The 23,185-nt window shown below is 34.3% G+C and overlaps 1 protein-coding gene across 2 annotated transcripts in view; it reads left to right on the top strand.

Annotated features, from left to right (window-relative positions):
• The window catches only part of LOC125060640 (Ig-like and fibronectin type-III domain-containing protein 2), a 115,653-nt gene that overhangs the window by 74,651 nt on the left and 17,817 nt on the right, over positions 1 to 23,185 (top strand). Inside the window, exons 5-18 of one of the 2 annotated variants that reach the window (XM_047665616.1) lie at positions 199 to 345; positions 1,059 to 1,284; positions 1,971 to 2,143; positions 2,934 to 3,267; positions 4,081 to 4,234; positions 6,311 to 6,477; positions 7,446 to 7,659; positions 8,241 to 8,366; positions 8,977 to 9,157; positions 9,476 to 9,610; positions 9,895 to 10,073; positions 12,359 to 12,494; positions 13,277 to 13,412; positions 20,905 to 21,106. In XM_047665616.1, the coding sequence (XP_047521572.1) occupies positions 199 to 345; positions 1,059 to 1,284; positions 1,971 to 2,143; positions 2,934 to 3,267; positions 4,081 to 4,234; positions 6,311 to 6,477; positions 7,446 to 7,659; positions 8,241 to 8,366; positions 8,977 to 9,157; positions 9,476 to 9,610; positions 9,895 to 10,073; positions 12,359 to 12,494; positions 13,277 to 13,412; positions 20,905 to 21,106 (2,510 nt within the window). The remainder of the gene's footprint in view (positions 1 to 198; positions 346 to 1,058; positions 1,285 to 1,970; positions 2,144 to 2,933; positions 3,268 to 4,080; positions 4,235 to 6,310; positions 6,478 to 7,445; positions 7,660 to 8,240; positions 8,367 to 8,976; positions 9,158 to 9,475; positions 9,611 to 9,894; positions 10,074 to 12,358; positions 12,495 to 13,276; positions 13,413 to 20,904; positions 21,107 to 23,185) is intronic. The other variant, XM_047665617.1, reaches the window with a different exon arrangement.

The following is a 23,185-nucleotide window of genomic DNA, read 5'->3' as shown; positions in this document are numbered from 1 at the left end:
AGGATTCTTCTTTGTATGTGCGCGATTAACCGTCAGTCAAGACAAATATCATAAGGACATCTTAATCCAAGACATGCTTAGGCACATAAGGCTGATCACCTACTTGTGAATAAAAATAAAAATTATCAATGAAACGGATCCAATCTGAGCAAATTATTTTGAATGAGCAGATTTTTAACAATACTTTAACTTTAATAGCGGATGAGCCCCTACAAGGTCCCGGTATACGCAAAGGTGGAGACGTTTGGGCGCTTGTGATAAAATCAGCGAAGTCCTCCGACGCGGGTCTGTACACGTGTGAACTGAACACACAGCCTCCCGTGAGAAGTTTCCACAGACTTTCAGGTATCGTCAAACTTTATATTTATGGCTATGAAGGTTTTGTTATATATGTTATATAATTATTTAAAATATTAATTTTAAAAATTAATTTAAAATATAGACTTTTCCGGGGACCAGGATCTGTAGTAGATATACATAGATGACTATATCGTTTAATACAACTTTACAATACATTTAAACTGCTTGTTATTATTTGGATTCTGTAAAGTAATAATATTTAATAAATATTTTAAGTTTCATTCTACTCAACGGGCTTAATTTATGTGGAGAAACCGCCCGACCAAGACTTAATATAAATTACACAGTTTTATATTTCTACTGTACGTGTGTATGTCACTAAACTCCTTTTAAACGGATGGACCTATTTGAATGATTATTTTTTGTATGCGTTTGGGTGAAGCTGAAGTCGGTACTTACATACTTTGTTTAATATCCTAATCGCTTAAAGTATGATGCAGAACAACGTCTGTCGGGTTCACTACGTTTTTTATATATTTTTCAATTGAATATAGACATAGACATATCATTTATTACAAACAAAAATACACACACAAAATAACAATAATCAAAGAAAATGAGAGATATCAACATATATAGCCTATGTAATACCGATATTTAAGAATTAAAAGGAGAAAGAAGAAACGAAGAATGCGCAATTGTTTACACAGCTTTGAACCATGCATATTTCAATTTTCTATTTATTTTCTCTTTTCCAGTTATTTCACGAGGCCTTACACCTCCGGAAGCTCAAAACACAACAGACCAATACTCAGCAAACAATCCAACTCTCTCGACAGTGGCTTTAGCACACAATTACACAGATTGTTGCGTCAACGCGAATGTGTCCCGGGGCTGTCTAGGATTCTGCAGCATCCAGACGATTCTAGAAGGAACCGGACAGGATCCGGAAACCTGTCAACCTGACTTCCCATCTATTGTCAAGTAAGTTAAACGATTATTAATATGTTAGAGTGTCTGAAGTGACGGTTAAATAATAAGTACAAACAATTTGAAAAGAACGAAATATTACATTTTTATACAGTATTATATATATCTAATATATAAAATTCTCGTGTCACAGTTTTCGTTGCCATACTCCTCCGAAACGGCTTGACCGATTTTGATGAAATTTTTTGTGCTTATCCGGTATCTATGAGAATCAGCCAACATCTATTTTTCATCCCCCTAAATGTTAGGGGTAGTCCACCCTAAATTTTTTTTTTTTAGTTTTTAGACAAAATTTTTAATTTCTATTTTTTATGATACAGCATTAAAAAATACATACGACCCCTAATTTTCACCCCTCTACGATCAACCCCTATTTTTTATTATAAATGGTATACATGGCAAAACGACCGTTTGCCGGATCAGCTAGTATTTATATATATTTATGTAAATCAGAAAAAAAATACAAAAGTTTCATTTATCGTCAATCCCAAATCTAGAATTCACAGGAAAACCTTTGAAATCGCCAGATATTTTGTTTTAAAAGGAGGCCTTGCCAGAAGTCTTGCTCCACGTGTAAAAATCTTACCTATTTTATGATTTTTTCAACGTCGTTTGCAGATCAAAGTTGTGTGTGCCTAAATGCCTGTACTGTAACACATAAACACATTTATTATTTTTAGATGTATGGCAGACGGGAGAAATCACGTACCATGCTGTATCCAGGAGAAAGTACCAGATATCTGCCAGGACGTGTGTCGTGGAGAGTTCACGCCTGTTACCGATAATATTAAAACGCACTACTCTTGCGCATCCTATATGGAGAGGACTCTTGCCTGTATTGTAGAAGGAATTGGTAAGGTTTTATTAAAATCGTCTACGAATTCGTCAATTCTCTTTGATATTTAAAGGTGAATAAATCTTTTCGATTTTAAGCCGTTTTTATTACAACAAAATATTAAAACAGATACATACAGGGCTAATAAAATACGTTTTAGAAATTGGCATAATTCTGAGGTTCCAAAAACACAAAGACACAGCGCACGCTTATAACAACTCTCACACTCATATATTCACGAATACTTACTATCTTATACATTATATATATATGTTTGATTAGATGTAACACTAAAACTACTTTTTCTTAAAAAAAACTGTACCATGTACCACAGAATAATTGTTATCTAGTTACCCACAACACCATCTAGGGACTCCCGTGTGTGGTGACTAGCGATAGATGAATTTTGTCACAACCTATTTCAGTCATCAATAAAGTTTTTGTCTTTTTATTTTTAGATAAGTTTTTATCTAAAAATAAAGTCCCGTTTCATAAGTTATGGTAGGTACATACATTTATGGTTGTCAATATTTCGGGAAAGTGAAATTAGGTAAACGAGTATTTCTAACATTGTGCACAAAATGATTTCCTTAAAATAAATACACCCTCTTGTTTTTTATAATAAAATGTTTTCAAAAATTCCAAAAAATAATTACAGTTATACATCATCCAAGGAAGTCAAAAATGAGAAAATTAAGTCAGTCGTAATTGTGCTTTCCGAATTTCTTCCCGGACAAAAGCGACATGTTTTAGCTTTGCTTAACAGCTACTGTGTTTAGTTACATAACATAAATATTTGGTTTCCCAGAACTCCTCCCAAGCCCACCAGAAGACGTCGAAGTTGAGCCAATAAGCGAGAAGCAGCTGAACGTCTCCTGGAGTCCACCAACAGAGAACACAGACACGGTCACGGAATATGTTGTCAATGTTACGACATTAAGATCATTTGATGTCCACTTAATAGACCCCTCAGAGAGCTCAATGCAAAATAATACAATGAAAATGGGGACATTCACGGTCATCAAAGTGTCTAAAGAGAAGAACTTTTTAGCGTTAAACGATTTGCTGCCCTTTACAATGTATGAAATAACTGTAACGTCGTATAATATCCATGGATCGAGTCTGCCGAGTTATAGTGTGAGGTAAGAACAAAAATAGGTATAAAAAGTAAAGCAGTGTTGGCCTAGTGGATTCAGCGTGTGACTCTCAAAAGTCAAAATCATTTATTCATATAGGTAACACAATGTACATTATGAACGTCAAAAAAAATATATATGAAATGCTTCTAATTTTACATTTACTGCCAGTTCTCAAATCAAGGGCGTAGAACGGAAGAGAATAACTGGCAATAAACTCTCCGCCACTCTTTTTAATTCATTTCTCATCACTGAGGTCGTAGGTTCGATCCCCGGCTGCGCACCAATAGACTTTCTGTCTATGTGCGTATTCGCTCGAGCGGTGAAGGAAAACATCGTAAGGCTTGCCTTAGACCCAAAAAGTCAGCGGCGTGTATCAAGTACAGGCTGATCACCTACTTGCCTATTATATAGACAAATGATCATGAAACAGATACAGAAATCTGAGGCCCAGACCTAAAAAGGTTGTAGCGCCACTGATTTATTTATTTTTATGAAAAAGTATAGAGGCCGGTAACCCAATTGGCTGCAAGCCAATGTTACACGTGTGTCAACACTTCTATATGTTCGATCTAGCCTGTTGATTTTGTAATGAGCAGAAAAAAAGTTAGCTTATTCCCAGATATCGAATTATAACTCTATTCATCATAGAGTATATATATATTATATATAGCGCATGAACTAAACTAATAAGGATTATAATATATAACCTGTTTTACATGTCATTACAAAAAATGGATGTAGATTTTTCTTTAATTTGTGTCGCTAAATGTTTTTCTCAAGAAATAAACATATTCAATCGTACATTTTGTTTTTAAGGTCTTTAACTCTAACACCTGGCAAAATGAAGCCAACAGCAGTAGCAGCAGCTCCGAAACTTCCAGACGTTAAAAGCTGTTGTCTGGCAGCCGGCATGAACCATTATGGCTGCGTTGACAAACTCTGCGACCCCACCAAGACCTTTGAGATAGGTGTAAGTTTATAAATCTATTTGACCTGGTGTGAAGATTGACTAATGAAAAGTTATTTCCAAAAGGAAATTCACAGTTTTTTCGGATTTTCTATTGTTACTTATAAATTCTGACAGCCCAACTCAGACTTTATTACGAACTATTAACAACTATCGTTTTCTATCGAGAAATTAAGAATGTGTTTACAATTATTTCAATAATTTATTAGCAGAGTTGTGCTGTTATGAGTTTTTTTAATCAAAATTCTTTAAAATTAAAAATAATATAATAGTTATAAAACTATAATTAGGAAATCTGTCATTAGACTTATTTTTACACTAGATAAAATATTTTTTAAATATTGTATTTGTGAGTACAGGATATATATATATATATATATTCATATATTTATGGGAATTGGGCACTTTTATTCTTAGCACACAAGTAATTACACTTTCAATAGTTGAAATAGTTATATTTTTTATAGTCAAATACTATTTAATTCTCTAACATATTTTTAATGGTCAATAAAAGTTTTCATGACTTATTTCGTCAATTGAACGACGTAAATGTTTTAGTATCAATTATTATTATAGTAAAGGTCTATGCTTTTTATGGGCGGTAAACGAAAATGTGTTGTTTATTTTTCTGTGGGTTAAATGTTGATACATTTTTATTCAAACAAATGCTTTTATGACAATGACAAATATTAAGTGGCGTGGGTTAATTTCTTAATATAACATTGAAATAAAATATATAAACTTTTAGTTAATTTGAAAAGCACAGAAAGAGTATATATTTATTTTATAATAATAATTAAAAATGAAAAGAGAAAGTTTAGAAAACTAAAATATCTTTTAAAAGTTTGAGCCTAAAAAAACATGACGTTTCTAGAAAACATGTCGAAAATTATTTCCCTCAAATGCAGACAATTTTCATCGACTCCGTAAGCTGTATACAATTCACATACGTTTTTTTTAACTCCTTACAGTTGTTTATTACGAATTAATTTATTTTATTTATTAAAGTAAAAGAAGACGGTCTCTTAATTAATAAATTAACTGTAATTTTTTAAACAATGTTTATAAGTGACAATACAATGAAAATAAATGTTAATATGAATAAAATTTAATTAAAAATGAGAATACACTAAATTATTTATATTTCATACATAAACAGTATCGTAAATTTTCGTTTCATTTGAGTAAAACTCAACAACGAAAATCGTTTTAAAATTTTAATTCTTGCTTCCGGAAGGGACTGCCGTGGACAGCTGGATAATGTTTTATTTTTAAATTGGCTGCAATTTGACGGTTACATGTTTTATTAATTAATATGGCGAATCGTAGCACTATTTTTGTTGAAAAGTCGTCTATTATTCTTTAACACAGCCTGAAAGCGTATTGTTTATTTTTAAAAAGTTTTAAATGTATAATTCACTATTAAGTATTATGGATAGCTACATTATAAACTTCTTTAATATAATATGATATAAACGCGAATTTATCAATCATTTGAATAGTGTAGGCCTAGTGCCTGTGGGTAGTAGCGCTACTACTCTATAATTATAAACACTTTCTTCGATTTATATTATGAGTAGTGTTGGCCTAGTGGCTTCAGCGTGCGACTCTCATCACTGAGGTCGTAGATTCAATCCCCGGCTGTGCACAAATGGACTTTCTTTCTATGTGCGCATTTACATTCGCTCGAACGGTGAAGGAAGACATCGTGAGAAAACCGGCTTGCCTAAGACCCAAAAAGTCGACGGCGTGTGTCACAGGAGGTTGATCACCTACTTGCCTATTAGATTACCAAATGATCATGAAACAGAAACAGAAATCTGAGGCCCAGACCTAAAAAAGTTGTAGCGGCATTGATTTTTTCTTCAATTAATAACTAAACTTTTTAGTTGGTAAATAAGACCGTTCAAAACTTAATTTAATTAAAACAAATTTTTGAAACAGTAAAAAAAAATTGACATATTTAGTACAACAATACACCGCATCTTTGTTATATGTTTGTGTTAACATCACCTATCATCTCCGCACATCATTTGTGGCTAACGCACTCATCACCAGCAGAGCTATTCTAATCATCAGTTACAGGTGACAGATTTGATGATCTGTGCCCCATGGGCTGGAGTCACTTTCGGGTGTCTTGCGAATGGCATGGACCACACACCATGCTGCCGTTCTCGGGGTCTCCCCGACGCCTGTCTCGCCTTGTGTAGTGGAAATATTACTAATCTGGATTTTAACCACTTTAAGTAAGTTTTTTTTTTAATCTAAACTGTGCTTAGAAAGCTCCATAACTATTTATTTATACGTCTAAAACAATGTGTACGCCTAAAAAAATACCAGAAAATATGACATCACAAATTTAACACGCTTCCACATCAATATTACATTACAACACAATTCAATATATGAGTACACTGCAGGAAGCAAAGAAATGAATCAATTATGTCGGACTAAGCCCACTAATCACACGTCAATATTATAATAAAAACATGAAGTTTATTTATTTATTTATGTACACTACATCATACATAATGCTATATCTACAGTACATGTTAAGTTGTTATTTTAAAATATATGACAATATTAAGTTTACCATAAATGTAACAATAAAATTAAAAATTAAAATATTACGCTTACAATTTAGATGTTACTAGTAATTTTTTGCTTAACAATGCGGATTAGGCATCAGATAGGCACTTTATAATGCTATTTTAATATTGATTAGCCCACTACTAAATATATCAAGCTCTGGTTACGTACTGCTTGTACTTTTGATTGATATTACAGTAATTTAAATTATATTATTTGTATCTCTTGTACCAACAAAAATACATTGAAACTACTAGTAAGGATTTTCGAACTTTACGGATCGCGAGTATTTATTCCGTCACAATAATAATAATTTATTGCAAGAATATGATACAAATATGTGTAAGGTGGTACAATCGTAAGTTCGCATATTCTGCCACACACGCGCAAATTGTCTTTAAAGGAATTTTACATTTTACATTATAAGTCATATGAATTGGTCAATTCTTATATTTGTATCGTACATATCATATCATACGTTATTAAATTTATATCAACTACAGTGTCACATGCAACACACGTTATATACGATTACATTGATAAATTCAATAATTGACTCAAATTAAATACACATAATATTAAAATCGGCAAGGAATAAGCACCAAATAAACCCGAATTTATTCAGATGTCTTCGCTTCATGTCTGGCTACACCAACTGCCTCCTGCAAGGCTACGGAGTCCTCCCAGGCCCCCCAACCAAACTGCACCTTACAAACATCGACACTGATTACGCAGTTGTTCATTGGTCTGCCCCCGCGGCGTTGGCGGATACTGTACAGTTTTATAACATACACTTCAAAGCTTTACAACTGGAAGACGATTATAGGACGATAGATGCGGTAAGATTTGCTGTTTTTATCGATTTCATTAGTAGAGAAGACTTAATAAACGACTACGTATCATTTACGTTCATTCATTGTATAATTAACAACAATCTGTACGATGATGTCGTACAATGATGTCGTACTATGATGTCGTACAATGATGTCGTACTATGATGTCGTACCCTGAATCGCGCTGACAAAGTGTCATACCTTCTTTAACTTTCACTGAGCATATATACAACTTCTAGACATTACCCAAATGGGGCCTTCTGGCTATCTAGTCAGTTTAAGATTGTCGAGGACTCCCCCTTTTGAAAGAGCACACCTTCCTCCACGAACTACATTACTCATAATATAAGTAAATTATAATTAATGTAATATTATAGATGTGTTGTTTCAATTTACTTGTAACCAAAAATACATCTTTTCAGCTTTTATTGGATTGGCTGATAAGTTTTCTTATCGTATTAAATTTAATTATTCAATATCGTTACCATTGTAATAGTACGATTTATCTTTAGCTTCAAAATAGTGCGTTTCGGCAATTAGTGCGAACAACTAGAATTACGTGAATTTACAATTTTTTATATTTGTAGGTCCAGTCACCTTACATCTTAGAAGATTTGGAATCAAACACAGATTATGAGATTTATGTCGAAGCTGTCAACGAACACGGATTGGGTGAGGCATCACCAAGGCTGATATTTAGGACTCAGAGTATTGTGAGTATTATTGAATATGCTTTCATGGATTGGATTTTGGACATTGGTCCAATTTCATACACAAATAAAATAATATTACCAAATATAGCTACTTAAGTATTTGAACTTGATTCTAAGTAAGCTCACATATAAAATCCAAAAAAATTGATACTGTCACCGTTTGGAAATACAATTGATAGCGGCAGGTAGCGCTGACAATGCCAATTGACTCAATTTAGTGATAACATTCTAAGTAATTAAGCTTCATTAAGATGCAACCCGCTTTAAAACCTCAAGAACCATATTTTACCCAAATTAAAAGCGCAAGTCACGTTCGATTACTCAGAATGTAAATGTTTGGGAAAAAAGACCAACTTATCAGACCCGACCCAACGATCAGTCATTTAATCGATTTTTGCGATAGTTTTTTTTATGATGACAATTCACACCAATTGTAGGACCAATAGTCCCATGCTAAGCTGGTGAAGCTTGTGTTATGGGTACTAGGCAACGGATATACATACATATTATACATAGATAGACCTAACACATATAAATACATATTTAACCAATGAGCCGTCAAATTTTCATGATATTTTTTTTTAAATATTCTATTTTAATCTATGTACAGGCTATAGAAGAAGAAGTGGAAGTAGCAAACGCGTACAATGTGACACAGTGCTGCGCGAAAGTCCAAGTAGCTTCTGTCTGCATGTCTCTCTGTTCATACGATGCCAAGATGTCCGATTTGAGGAAGCTTGCACCGCTCTGTGCACAGGAGTTCCACAAATTACTTCGCTGTGGCGCTGGAGGTGTGTTTTCACTTAAATATAATACATACAGTTGATATGATCCCATATAGCTTTGAGAACTTACACGACTCGAAAATAATCAAGTAAAACTCTTGGTCTTTGCCCCACATTTTGGGGTTTGTTTCCTTGATATTTTTTTACCAAATGAGAAAGTTGTTGCGTATATAGAATGAAATTAACAGCACGGCCGGGTTTTGACCGCGTAACCGTTTGATTGAGTAGCACAACAAACCACTCACACTAAAAGTATGTTTTTACACCAACACTATGATTATATTCCTTGTAATTGGTGTTAGCGCTAAAGCAAATCTTTTCTAGGTCGGAATCACGAAGCGTGTTGTGCACGACGCGGTGTTCCGCCATCTTGTCGTGGCGTCTGCGCAGGTGCATATCGTGGTGGCGTCAACACCTGCGTTTCATATATTGGAAATATTGTGCAATGCTTTGAAGAAGGTATACTTTTGAAATATCATAACTAACTAAATACCTCTTTATTAAAATTAATAGACATGGAAAATAATGTTGCATTCTTAATTAAATAAAACAAAATGTTTGTTTTCATAAGACCATTGTATTTAAGCTCTTTACTTTAAGAAGCTTTCCTAGTATTGACGTGAGACAATATTTGTTTTACCTTATTTTTAGGTTTGATAAAACTCCCTTTACATCTAAATAATGAGAAATCGTATACAAATGTGTCGAATATAGCATTTTTTATCGGTTAAAATTATCACCAGGAACTGGTAATCTACCCGGCCCGCCCAGGGAACTCCACGCGGTGGTTTCCCATGACAAACTCTTCCTGGACTGGACACCACCACAAGACGGAGCCAATGCGACCTACTACGTGGTACATTGGCAGAAAGTTGACAACAATTCACAACCCTACTACTTCAATACACTGCAATTGGACAGTGTATGTATAAAAAATATTTATGATAAAATAAAAGTTACTCTTTATAATTAAGTAAAAGGTAGATTTTGGCTAAAAGATTTTCAACTAGCTTATAACTTCGGCTCCGGCGGAAAGTATCAGCTGTATATTCAAAAATATATAATACGCGTAAAAAACACCAGTTGTGCTTCAGCGTGCGATTCTCATCCTTGGCACAGGAAGCTGATCACTTACTTGCCTATTAGATTGGCAAATAATCATGAAACAGACCTAAAAAAAAGGTTGTACTGCCACTGGTTTATTCTAAATGCTTCACAGTTTTTAGTACGATACAGAAGTTGTAACCACCTAACTTAATGCTACTAATGAATTTTATTTAAAACATCATCTATATAAATTAAATGATTCATCACCGGGTTTCGAGTAAGTATTTATTCCGTCAATATGTTCCAAACATCAGTGAGCTAATTATATTGTTATTGAGAAAACAAATATGTATAATCACACTCTTTCGTCTCTTTCTGTCAAAGTGTTTGACGCTGTGATGAAAAGGGTCAGATTGGTTACTACTTTAGCTATTTTGTGCACAACAATGTCTATTCAGCCGTGGTAAAATATATAATACTAGTAGACTCGGCCAAGCGTTGCTGTGGCTAAGATTTTTGTTATATTACATAGTAGTAAACTATTCTAGAGAAAAGGCAGGAGAACACCAATCCACCATGCTTTTTTGGTGGTTATGCCATTAAATTGTAGCTTATGTGAAACGTTGGTAATTATTTTGATAAGGATCAATACCTAGGTACGAATAAAGAGCCTTTTCTAGCGGTGGTATTTTAATAAAAAAAAATTAATAAAAGGACGCTTATTGTGACGTAACTATAAAAGATAGAGACATGCTGTCCCGGCATTTTTTATAAATAGTGATGTGTCCCGAAAAATTGTAATCCATCATTTTGTTCTAACATTAATAGTTTTCGCAGCGCACACGATTGAAGGAAGTTTTTTGTTTATTTTTTTACACCTTGGGTTAGATTATTATTCAAGTTTTTGTAAGTATCCTTTAAGTTATGAGGCAGTGACTAAAACTTGTTTTTTAAAACTAACAAACTTTATTTAAAATTATGTTTACAATAAACTAACGTTGGAGTTGGAATATGGAATAGAAGTGCCCTTGAAAGGATCGGGATTTGGTACTTAAAGGTTTGGGTAGGAGTAGGGATACATTAGGGGAACAAACAATGTCATTAGGTAATTAACTATAACTTATCACTACATAAACAAATGGTTAAACTTATACAAGGCAAAGAAATAATAATTAGGTAAATAATATAGTGGGGACCACATAACACCTCCCCATAGGCTAATAGCCTATGTCACTCGGGAATAGTGTAGCTTGCCAACGGTGAAAGTATTTTTATAATCGGTCCAGTAGTTTCGGAGCCTATTCATTTCAAACAAACAAAAAATCAAACCTTTCCTCTTTATAATATTAGTATAGATAGATAGTATTAATGTAACCTAAGCCATGAACTAGATAGGAGAGTTGAGTGAGAGCTTCCACATATTAAAAACGCGATTGATTCTTAGAAGTATGGCGCAATATGGCGTGAATTTTACGTTAGACCTTTATTGCAACCGACAAAGATCGGGCAATTGAAACTAGATGGACAGAGTCTTCACAATGGAAATATAAGCTGGATCTTTCGAATGTAACTTTTCCTTTTTGTTACGTTCGTACGACTATTGTTTCGCTTGCTATTGAATCTACTTTTAATTTTAGAATGACAATCGCATGAGCTAGAATTGTGTTATAAAGCTTTTGTTACTGGCATATTTATTTATTTTGTTTATCTAACTTAAATTGTATATAACAAAAAACAATTATACGTAACACAAAAAGGATCAAACATTTACAACAAGAAAAAACAATAAAAAATATTCAATACATTTGACTAAGTAATACCTAATTCGAGTGTTTTGTGTGATGGCGTGTAAGTGAGGGTATACGTACTTGAGAGTGTGTATGTATGGTATGCTCATGCTGCAGCATTAGCGCTATGGATATTCTTAATACTCCTTTAAAGCATATTCCGAGACAGCTTGAACAGTGGTCGTTGTATGTCCGGGCAACGCGAAACATAACAATGTGTGGTTATTTTGTTTAAAACATAAAATATATATGTTATTTGTTATTATTGAAAATAAACGTATACGTTTATGATAAACACGATGACAGATGGTTTATAAAAGATTGGCTTGACAAGAATTTTAAAAGAAATTAATTTATTGTATTCATTTTCTAGCAAATGCAAGTTAACGACACAAAAGTACGTCTGGAAGGTCTGGAAGTAAACTCCACTTATCATTTGTTCGTGGTAGCAGCCAACGAATATGGAACATCATTACCATCTAGTATGCTGTTGCTGAACATCACTGAAGGTATAATAATAAGGATAATGATAATATTAATAATAATAATATTAATAATAATAATAATTATCATCATCATATAAACTTCTTTATTTTTCTACCATATAACATTTGAAACAAATAATACGATTATATTTCCAAGCTAGGTAAGATCGTGTGATATGGATAACCAGGCTTCCATTGCACAGCAAAGTCATACTGAGTCATAACAAAAAGTACATACATACACGAAAACAAATTTAAAGTTTAAAAGAAAAAAAAAACAAAATAGTTAACTAGATTACTACAGAAATAAAGTTAACTGAAAAAAAAAATTTTTTTACATCCTTCACTGTAATGTCTCCCAAGACAAGATCCAGTCTGTCCGCACCTCTTATGTCAGTGATGAGCATCTGAATCACCAGAATATCAAGGACAGGACGCTTATCCGGGGCATGGATGCTATATCACCAATTTCCTAGGCCTATCTCTAAACTAAACTATCTTTATTTTCCACAAAAACTTACATACATAGTGCACAAATTAAAGCAACAGTTATTTAGAAGGAAATGTTTTTTTGTGTGGGACTGAAACCTGTTAAAAGTAAGAGTACCTGTTACTGGGACTGATACCTGTTAAAAGTAAGTGTACAGGTCATCAGGCCCCTATCTCTGAATTTTATATTTCCACAATATAATTATCAATTTACACTTACTTAACATCAGGTGACCAACCTACCCGTTTGCTCTATAAAAAATATATAAATTAAACTATGCAGAAAACCAAGTAGTATATTTAACTCTCTTACACAGATGTTGTGAATAAGGAGGTGACCGGAATTCCATCTCCACCTCACTCTCTCTCCGTGTCTTCTCATTCAGCAACCTGGCTCACATTGAGCTGGCAGCCACCACTCTTCTCGCAACCTGATGAGAAAATAACTTACACGTAAGTATCTGTTAAACGCGGAGTAATAGGTTCTTTGAGGATTTTGATCTTTGAGTTATATTGAGACGTTTATTTTAGATAAAGCAATAATGTTTTTTTTTGTTTTACTGACAGTTTTTAGTACTGTTACTTAATTAGTACTTGTTTATAGTACTGTTGCTATGTTAATATTTTTTTATTAGTTTAGTACTGTTATTTAATGAGTACTTTTTTACTAGTTTTTAGTACTGTTACTTAATTAGTACTTGTTTACTTGTTTATAGTACTGTTGCTATGTTAATATTTTTTTACTAGTTTAGTACTATTACTTAATGAGTACTTTTTATTACTTTTTAGTACTGTTACTTAATGAGTACATTTTTACTTGTTTTTAGTACTGTTACTTAATGAGTACTTTTTTACTAGTTTTTAGTACTGTTACTTAATGAGCACTTTTTTACTAGTTTTAGTACTGTTACTCAAATAACAGTTTAATCAAGTTTGTACAATAAATCTATACTTTGAAACTCTTTTTTACGAAATTGGTTAAAAGAAGATGCCATAACCAAGTTAGAGTTAAAGTAATTAAACAATTTTTCACATTTTATTGACATCGTTAAATTCTTCGCCGAGTTTATACATTCATAAAACATTTTTCGCTCTTGTAATATCAGTTTTAACGGTTGAAGGTGTCTTAAACTTTTTATTGAATGGAATTAAAAAAGTAATTTTCGTTTTATAATCTTAAATACTTTCTCTACTTTTATACATTTTATTAGTTGTTTAATATTATTTTGATTAAAATAAATAAGAAAAGGATTTTAATTTAATTGCAGAATGTTTTTCTTAAGTATTTATTTATAATCAGTGACTCAGTGATATGATTCGAATGTTAAATGTAATTTGTTGTCTCACAAAGCTCTTTTTTCTGTCACAAGTTTGTCTTAACCTGGGTTAGTTTATCGAAAAATCATGACAATATATTATTTTGAATTGATTGCATTAGACTTCATTTGTAAAACGTCGAAAATTATACTAAATTCATACGGTATTTTCTTTCTCCAAATTTACTCAAAATAACCGATTCATACATACATTATGCGATGCACTTCTCAGGCACTTCTAGCCAAGATTCTGCATTACAGGTATGTGATGCATGCCTCACATCACATACCTGTAATAACATTTGAACTAATTTAATTAGAAACTTGGAAAACCCTGCGGTAGGTACTGATTAAAGTTGGTACAACTTTGATCAAACATTAACAGTCATCTCAATTTCTCTTCAAATTTGATTTGAAATAAAATATTGAATATTTCGATGTAAAATGTGTTAATAAAATCTACAACTTTATTTAAATATAGTCTTAATAAGGTTTTTCATTATTCAAATTAATTTTAAGTTTAATGCTACGGTTCTTATATACATTGAAATAAATAACTAAACTTAACATAATAAAAAAAAAAAAAAATAAAAATCTTTATTTTTCTCCACAATCTTACATTGATATTAACTAAATATTAAGAAACAGATATATTGTCGCAAGGAAACATTATAAGATTGTGAGAGACTGGTGACTGAACTAAGCAGGGCTTGTATCTCAGACCACCAGCCTCTCCCCACATGGTGTAAAAAGTAACCAGTAACAAGAGTAAATTATTAATAAGGACATTTTACAGATGTAACATGGAGAAAAGAGGTACCTAATTAAAATATGTAGGTGTGCAATCGCGCCGATATAACATCCGTGCCAATTATTATATATATTATTATATATATATATATATATTAGTACTTAGATAAATATATATATATTAGTACTTAGATAAATAGATAACAGTACATAAATAAGTTATAAAAATAAATAGTAAATCAAAAATAAGCTATAAATTGTAAGTTAGACCATTGGTTGGATTAAGTTTTCAGTCTCATCATAGTTGAGACCTTGTATGTAGGCAGTGACCTTCTTTTTACAACTGAAGGATAAGAGTAAGTGAATATTCAGCTTGCGATTTAGTTTGTTGTAAATAAAAGGGCCGAGGTAACAGTAGAAGCGGTGGGAAAAGGCAGTGTAGAGAGAAGGAAGGTGAACAGGGGGTGGGCGGCGAGCAGATCGAGAGGAAGTAGGACTAGGTTTATGTTCGTGATGCTGTTTGAGGGCTGTGTTTAGGATGAACAGTTGACGTACAGTAAGTATCTGAGCTTCCTGATAGAGGGTGAAAGTAGGGAAAAGAATGGGTTTGAATAAGCAAACTTTTAGAAGAGCCCTCTGGGCACGTTCCAGGGACAGCAGATGGGTTTTGGCTGCACCACCCCAAGTGGTGATAGCATATAATAAAACAGATTGACATAATGCTAAATACATCATTCTGACTATATGAGGCTCGGCAACATGACGAATTTTCTTAAAGATAAACATGAGTTTGCGGACTCTACCACACATATTCATAAGATGGGCCTGAAACGTGAGTCGACTATCTAGTGTGATGCCAAGATACTTAACCGTACAACCTCTCTTCAATGTAGCGCAAGAGCATGGAACAGAAGGAACAGAAGAATGTGTATGGGCAGTTAAGGAATACGGGAGTAAGGCTATGGGAGGAGTATATATGGAGAAGGTAAGATAGCAAGTTTTCTCTATATTAAGAGTTAATAAATTTTGGCGCAGCCAACACGAAACGATATCAAATCCGGTCTGTGCATAAGAGAAAGCTTCCCTCCAGCTTTTTGCAGAGAAAACAAGAGCAGTATCGTCGGCGTAAGAGACCAATTTGCAATTAGGTATTTTCAGGGAACACAGATCATTCATGTACACTAGGAACAGCGTAGGACCAAGAATGCTGCCCTGGGGGACTCCGAATTCCACTGGGAGGTAAGAGCTGACATGGCCATCTACCACTACACATTGACTCCGACCGCTGAGGTAACTTTTAAATAAGGAAAGTTGAACTCCTCTCACTCCAAGCGCTTCCAGTTTCTGTAGAAGGATTTGGGCCGAGACAGTGTCGAATGCCTTCGCGAGGTCTAAGAATATGCCCAGACACTTCCTATGGCTGTCCAAGTTCCTAACTATGTGATCGGTTAATTCATGGATGGCATCCGATGAAGATCTTTTAGCTCTGAAACCGAATTGGTTCGGAGAAAGTAATTGTTTATCTTCCAGATAACTAACGAGACGTTTGTTTATTAGGCGTTCAAGGATCTTGGACAGTGCTGACAGAATAGAGATGGGGCGATAGTTGTCGACACTGCCACGGTTGCCGGATTTGAAAATGGGATGCACTATTGCCTTTTTAAAAGCGGATGGGAAGATTCCCGTACGCATACTTAAGTTACATACATGGGCGATTGGTGTAGCTAATGTTTTAAGGTTGCGTTTAAGTATGGCAGACGTGATGTTGTCCCAACCTGCAGCACAGCTTTCTTTCAAGGAATTTATAGTGATTTCGACTTCTTCAATAGAAGTGTCGAGCATGACGAATGATTGGAGAGGAAAAGGAGGATTTGGCCGTAATGGAGGTGGAGAGTCGTGTTGATGATTGGATTGTATATTTAAGGCAAGCGATTTTCCGATACCCACAAAGTGAGAGTTAACATGGTTTGTTGAGTCTTTTGGATTCGCTCTACATTTTAGGAGGTCACTTGGTCTATCATGTTTTTTATTAAGATTACTAACGTCTTTTATAGCTGTCCAAAGTTTTTTGGTGTTAGTTCCTGCATTTAGTAGTAGACCTTTTTCATAATTCTTTTTTAATTTCTTCAGTAGACTATTACAGAAGTTCCGGTATCTGTAGTATGTTTTACGCAGAATATCATTTTCAGGTTGCTTTTTTAGTTTGTAATGCATTCTATCTCTATTACGTATACATTTAAGTAAGCCTGGGGTCATCCATGGCTTGATGATTTTAGTGCGGTGAGAGCGAGTCATTACGGAGGTGTGCATAGAGATAACTGATTGAAGAATTTCTATCAAATTGTTGGTTGCTTCTTCACAGTCAGTGTTATTGAGAACAGATGAAAAATCTGTATTCAGGAGAGACTGTGAGAGGCTATCATGATCCACTTTTTTGATAGATCGAGTAGGAGCAGAGTAGCGTTCCTTTATATCTAAGGACATTACTACTGAACTATGATCAGTGATTGAAGAATTGATGACAAGAGTAAGAGCAGTAAGAGGTGATTTAAGAATACCGTGATCAAGACACGTAGAAGAAGGAAAACGAGTAGGGAAGGTATGAGTTGGGAGAAGCCCATGGTAAACCAACATGTTGAGATAATCTTCAGCTTCTTGGTTAAGATTCTCTGGAGTAATATCAATATTTATGTCACCTAAGATTATTATATTTTTGAAACTTTTAAGAGATTCTAGCAAGGTATTTAGAGAGTTAATAAAGTTCGTTTTATTTTTGAAAGCACTTGGTCGATAAATACCTAAAATTGCAGTATCAATATTAAGTTTAATTAAGAGAACGCTGGCTTCTGCTACAGAGGGTTCTTCAATTGAGATGCCTGTAATACAATTTTTATAGTAAACCAGGACTCCGTCATTTTTATTAACTGGGTTACAGGAAGAGATGCTGGAGAAACCTTTTATGGTTGGTATTACCGGGTTGCTTTCTAGAAAACATTCAGTGAGAATGATAATATCCGGGATAGTATGAAAATTTGTAAGTAAAATTTCAAAGTTCGCGAAATTTGCCGATAAGCTCCGAATATTTTGCGTTATAATATTTAGGACTTTATTATGTTTAGGTAAATAGTTTCGGACTTCATGTGGATCACAGCAATGGCTTGAAGCAACCGATAGATTATCGATGTTGTTTAATAATTGTCTATTATTACGATCGAATTTTGAAGCCTTGAGTAACTAAAAGTAACCAATTTGCTAGCACAATACAGTTATTAAATGGGAATAGCAGTGTAAGGTCAATGAGTGCAAGCACAGGTTTACTAAACTTAAGGATATATGCACGCATTGGAATTAGAGTACAATTTAAATAGTATATATCAGTGAGATAGTCATAGATTATGTATAAGAGAAAAGTGTCTACAATATTTGTGTGTGAATAAAGAGGTATGAAATTAATTACGTGAGTAACAACTCTAGAATAATATTTGAAAATTGAGCCTAAGGAACCAAATACTATCAGAAATGCTAAATTATATAGGTATATTATATGAGGAAATATAAAATATAATATAATACATATGTAAAGGCGCGTCGGCACTATAGCACAGTTACAAACAATGATTTTACCTAGTACTAATATCATAGTAATTAAAAAACTAAATCTAATCATAAACAAAGACGGAAATACGTCGCAAGGATCTAGTTTTTTGGCTGGGGGCCAACCAGCTGACTTTCATTAGTAACAACAATGAGTTTGGTGTGGTCTGCCTGCCTCAGCAGCACTCGGCCTCCGGAAGTCCAGCAATACTTATATTTTTCCGTCTTGGCGTATTCTCGAGCTAGATAGTATAGGCGGCGTGCCTGTGCCGTCAGATGCTCGGCGATGTAAATCGGATGTTGCGGACCACCGACGATGGTGGAGTTGAGTTTGTTACTGCCTCTGTTATGTTCTTTGAAAGCCTTCAGAATTCTTCCCCTCGTAATAACTGAATTCAGGGTGCATACCAGAGTGATACTATCAGACTTTGACGGGACACGGCGGATATCAAATATCTCAGACAACGAGACTTCCACCGATATCTCCTTGAAAAGCCGAGTGACAACAGATATCTGCTCATCCTGAGACAGAGTTCTGTTTGCCAGCCGGATGTTACGAATTTCCAGGGAGCTCAGCCTAGAACGACGGTCCATATCCTCTGTTGTGTCTTCAACCTTAGATACACGCTCAAGGAAAGATTGTGTTTGTTTTTGATGTGAACTCAATTGTAACAGCAAGTCATCATACTTTTGCGACAAAAATTCTATAGATTTTTCTGTTTCACTCTGCGAAGCCAGAATTTCTGTGTTTTGTCGCACAACATCCTGCACGTACGTTTTTATTTCTGACAATTTCTCATCAGTTTCCTGTCGCCACATATTAATCGTGTTTAAGAATTTATCGATTTTTGACTCTTCCGAAACTCCACCACATTCGCACCGCCTTCGCTTCGAACGTTGAGTAATGTTGTCATCAATAGTGCTAGTATCACTTAAGTTTAAGTTTGGAGCGGAGCCATACTGTACATCTTGTTTACATGGACTTCTAATCATTTTGTGATCGCAAACAGAAGAAGCTATCCGTGTCAGTGCAAAAATATAAAGGCGACAACACTTAAAGTGATGTGCGATTTACTATTAATCTTATGGTATAATTAATAAATCACTATTGGGCCCAGTACTAGCCACGCCTCCTTTAACTTGCTCGTACGCAGGTGGGCGTTACTGCTAATTAGCCACTCGAATTGCGGGATGCGTAACGACGAGATGCGCCAAATATAATTATCTCACTCACTCTTATGCTGCGTTACTTGAGTGGCCTCCGAGCTTGGTGGGAGAGCCGTCAGTCGCCTCGCAGTGCACGAAGCTTGTCTTGAGTATCCTCGGGAGTTATGTGCGCCTAGTACTCGAATCACTTATTTTTGAATATATTAAATTTAAAAATATTTTTAAAATAATTTTATAAGGTGTAGCCGTAAAACACGTCTAGTCAGCCAGACATCCAAGGGGGGACATAAACTAAAATATAGCATATAATGTGTTAATTATACCTAGTACAGACTATATACAGTTAAATACCTCTCAAAATAAAATTGAATTTAGTAACTGCGAACAAAAAGAACTATAAATACTTACTTAAATGTTTAAAGACAAGATGCCTTTATAGCGTGGGAGAGTATTTACCATAAGTTTTGACAATAATTATAAATAACTTAACTGTTCATAATATTACATGATAATTAATATGACATTTTCATGCCTATTATTTGGCTGATTGTGCGTTTTTTTATAATTAGTCAATCTGAATGTACCACTTCCTTTGCAAATAAACGATTTATTCAATCTTTCAACTCAATCTGGTAATCTCTATATGTCTAAATATTCTCATATATAAACGTTATCAAGGAGGTCAGAAAATTGAACAAAAGTAATATAAAACGTAAGAGAGGGAGGAGCAGTGTTTGCCTAGTGGTTTTAACTTGCAACTCTCATTCCTGAAGTCGTAGGTTCGATCCCTGGCTGTGCACCAATGGACTTTCTTTCTATGTAACATTTAACACTCGCTCGGACAGTGAAGGAAAATATCGTGAGGAAACCAGCTTGCCTTAGACCCAAAAAGTCGACAGCGTGTGTCAGGCACAGAATGTTGATCACCTACTTACCTATTAGAAATTATCACGGAACAGATAGAAGAGTCTGAGGCCCAGACCTAGAAGGTAGTGCCATTGATATAGATCGACTGATCGTGTCAGACTCTATTGACCAATCACAATCAAGCAAAACTCCTAGGTCCCACTGTTTCGTAGTTCTTCCCCTTTTTCATACAATACTTTTTATTTCACCAGGCTCTTCTTCAAATCACCATCACAACTGGGTACGAGCAACGTAACGATAATATCAACCACTGTTCCTGCGCATACGCTTGAGAAATTGACACCAAATACGCAGTATGTCGTCTGGGTGACGGCCCATGCCGTGGCAGGAAACTCGCTGCCTTCTGAGACTTTACTGGCCTGGACTGATCCAGCTTATCCAGCATTTGTTGAGGTATGTACTTAAAGATTAGAACAACCTAATTCAGGGCTAAAAGACCAGGAGCCCGTATTTATTCATTAAAATCCATAGACACTATTCATATAGACTACGCATTTATTTAATTTTGGATAAAATCTAATATATAAAATTCTCGTGTCACAGTTTTCGTTGCCATACTCCTCCGAAACGGCTTGACCGATTTTGATGAAATTTTTTATGCTTATCCGGTATCTATGAGAATCGGCCAACATTCATCCCCCTAAATGTTAGGGGTAGTCCAGTCCACCCCTAAATTTTTTATTTTATTTTTTAGACAAAGTTTTTATTTTCTATTTTTTTATGATACAGCATTAAAAAATACATACAACCCCTAACTTTCACCCCTCTACGATCAACCCCTATTTTTTTATTATAAATGATACACATGGCAAAACGACGTTTGCCCGGTCAGCTAGTACTTTCATAAAAATATCTTTATTTTTCTAACACAAAATAAAAGAATGAAAGTCTTTTGCGACATCGCAATACTTATAAAATTGTTTGGGAATTAAATAAGCTTTCGCGGCCATTTCCATTGAGAGCGTCAGAAATCAATACATAATTTATGCCTCGTGGTGTTCACAAATTAGACATTGATTTGATTTACAAAAATGATTTGATTATAATAAATCAGTGGCGCTACAACCTTTTTAGTTCTAGGCCTTAGATTTCTGTATTTGTTTCATGATATGTCAATCTAATAGGCATGTAAGTGATCAGCCTCCTGTGCCTGACACACGCTGCTTTTTTGATCTAAGGGAAGTTGGTTTCATCACGATGTTTACACCGTTCAAGCGAATTTTAAATGCACACAAAGAAAGTCCATTGGTGCACAGCCAGGGATCGAACCTACGTGAGCAAAAACTCACGTTAACTGACAGAATAATCCAATGATAAAGCTTTTTTGTAATATAATAATTCTGTATAATGTCTACAATCTAGAAAAATTAAGCCAATTTAAGCTTAATATAAAGCTCATTAATATACGCGGTAAGTAATAACGAGGGTTTTAATGAAATAATTGCTCATTGGCGCGTGTCAGTGGTTTTAAGATATTAACTTAATGTAATAATTAATGAACTAGATAGCGCTCGAATGGCTCAAGTTATATAAGCTGTATACTTATTTTATATCTAATAATCGTTATATGTCAATGGCAACTATAACCAATCAATTTTATATTTGGACAGAACAAGTAACTTAAAACAAACAAAAACCTTGGATTTTGTTATTTGTTTTTAATTTAATATTTCTTGACGGTGTTTTTGTTTAAATTTGTAGTTCATTTTTGGCTTTTATTAATTATGGGATTGACATTATAGTAATTGTGGGAATACTGCAAATCAAATAATTATATAAATAAATATTAAAATCAATAATTTATTAATTAATTTGTTACCGATAAATACTATTCCATTCTCATAAAGGCCGTAAACGTAGAAGAACTCGCAAGAAACTCTCCAGTATATTGAGGCAATAATGCAGTAATAATGTATTATAAGCCCCAAATAGTGACTTTTGTCCTCATTATGTCACTTTGTATAAACAAATATTATTTAAGTTATTCAGCCTAAGATTGAAAGACTTTAGCGAGCTTTAAAGACGGTTAATATGTATAACAGACAAAAGAACTTATAACTATCAACTTTCAATATTAAAAAAAATGATTTTTATATAGAGACAAAAATGCAGAACTGTGTATGTTTAAGCATGGGTTCAGAGTTAAGGTTTCGTGTGAACTTATTTTACATGCCATAACTTTTTGGCAAGCGATATAACAGTGATAATGAGCGCTACTTGTTCGCTTCTAGCTGTGTTGGCCTAGTGGCTTCAGCGTGCGAATCTCATCCCTGAGATCGTAGGTTCGATCCCCGGCTGTGCACCAATGGACTCTCTTTCTATATGCGCATTTAACATTCACTTGAACGGCGAAAACATTGTGAGGAAACCGACTTCCCTTAGATCAAAAAGCGGCGTGTGTTTGGCACAGGCGACTGATCACCTACTTGCCTATTAGATTGACATATTATGAAACAGAAATCTGAGACCCAG

The sequence above is a fragment of the Pieris napi genome, chromosome 22, assembly GCF_905475465.1.
Source record: "Pieris napi chromosome 22, ilPieNapi1.2, whole genome shotgun sequence".
Lineage (NCBI taxonomy): Eukaryota > Metazoa > Arthropoda > Insecta > Lepidoptera > Pieridae > Pieris > Pieris napi.
Note: the sequence above shows the minus strand (reverse complement) of the source record. Positions and strands in the feature narration are given on the sequence as shown.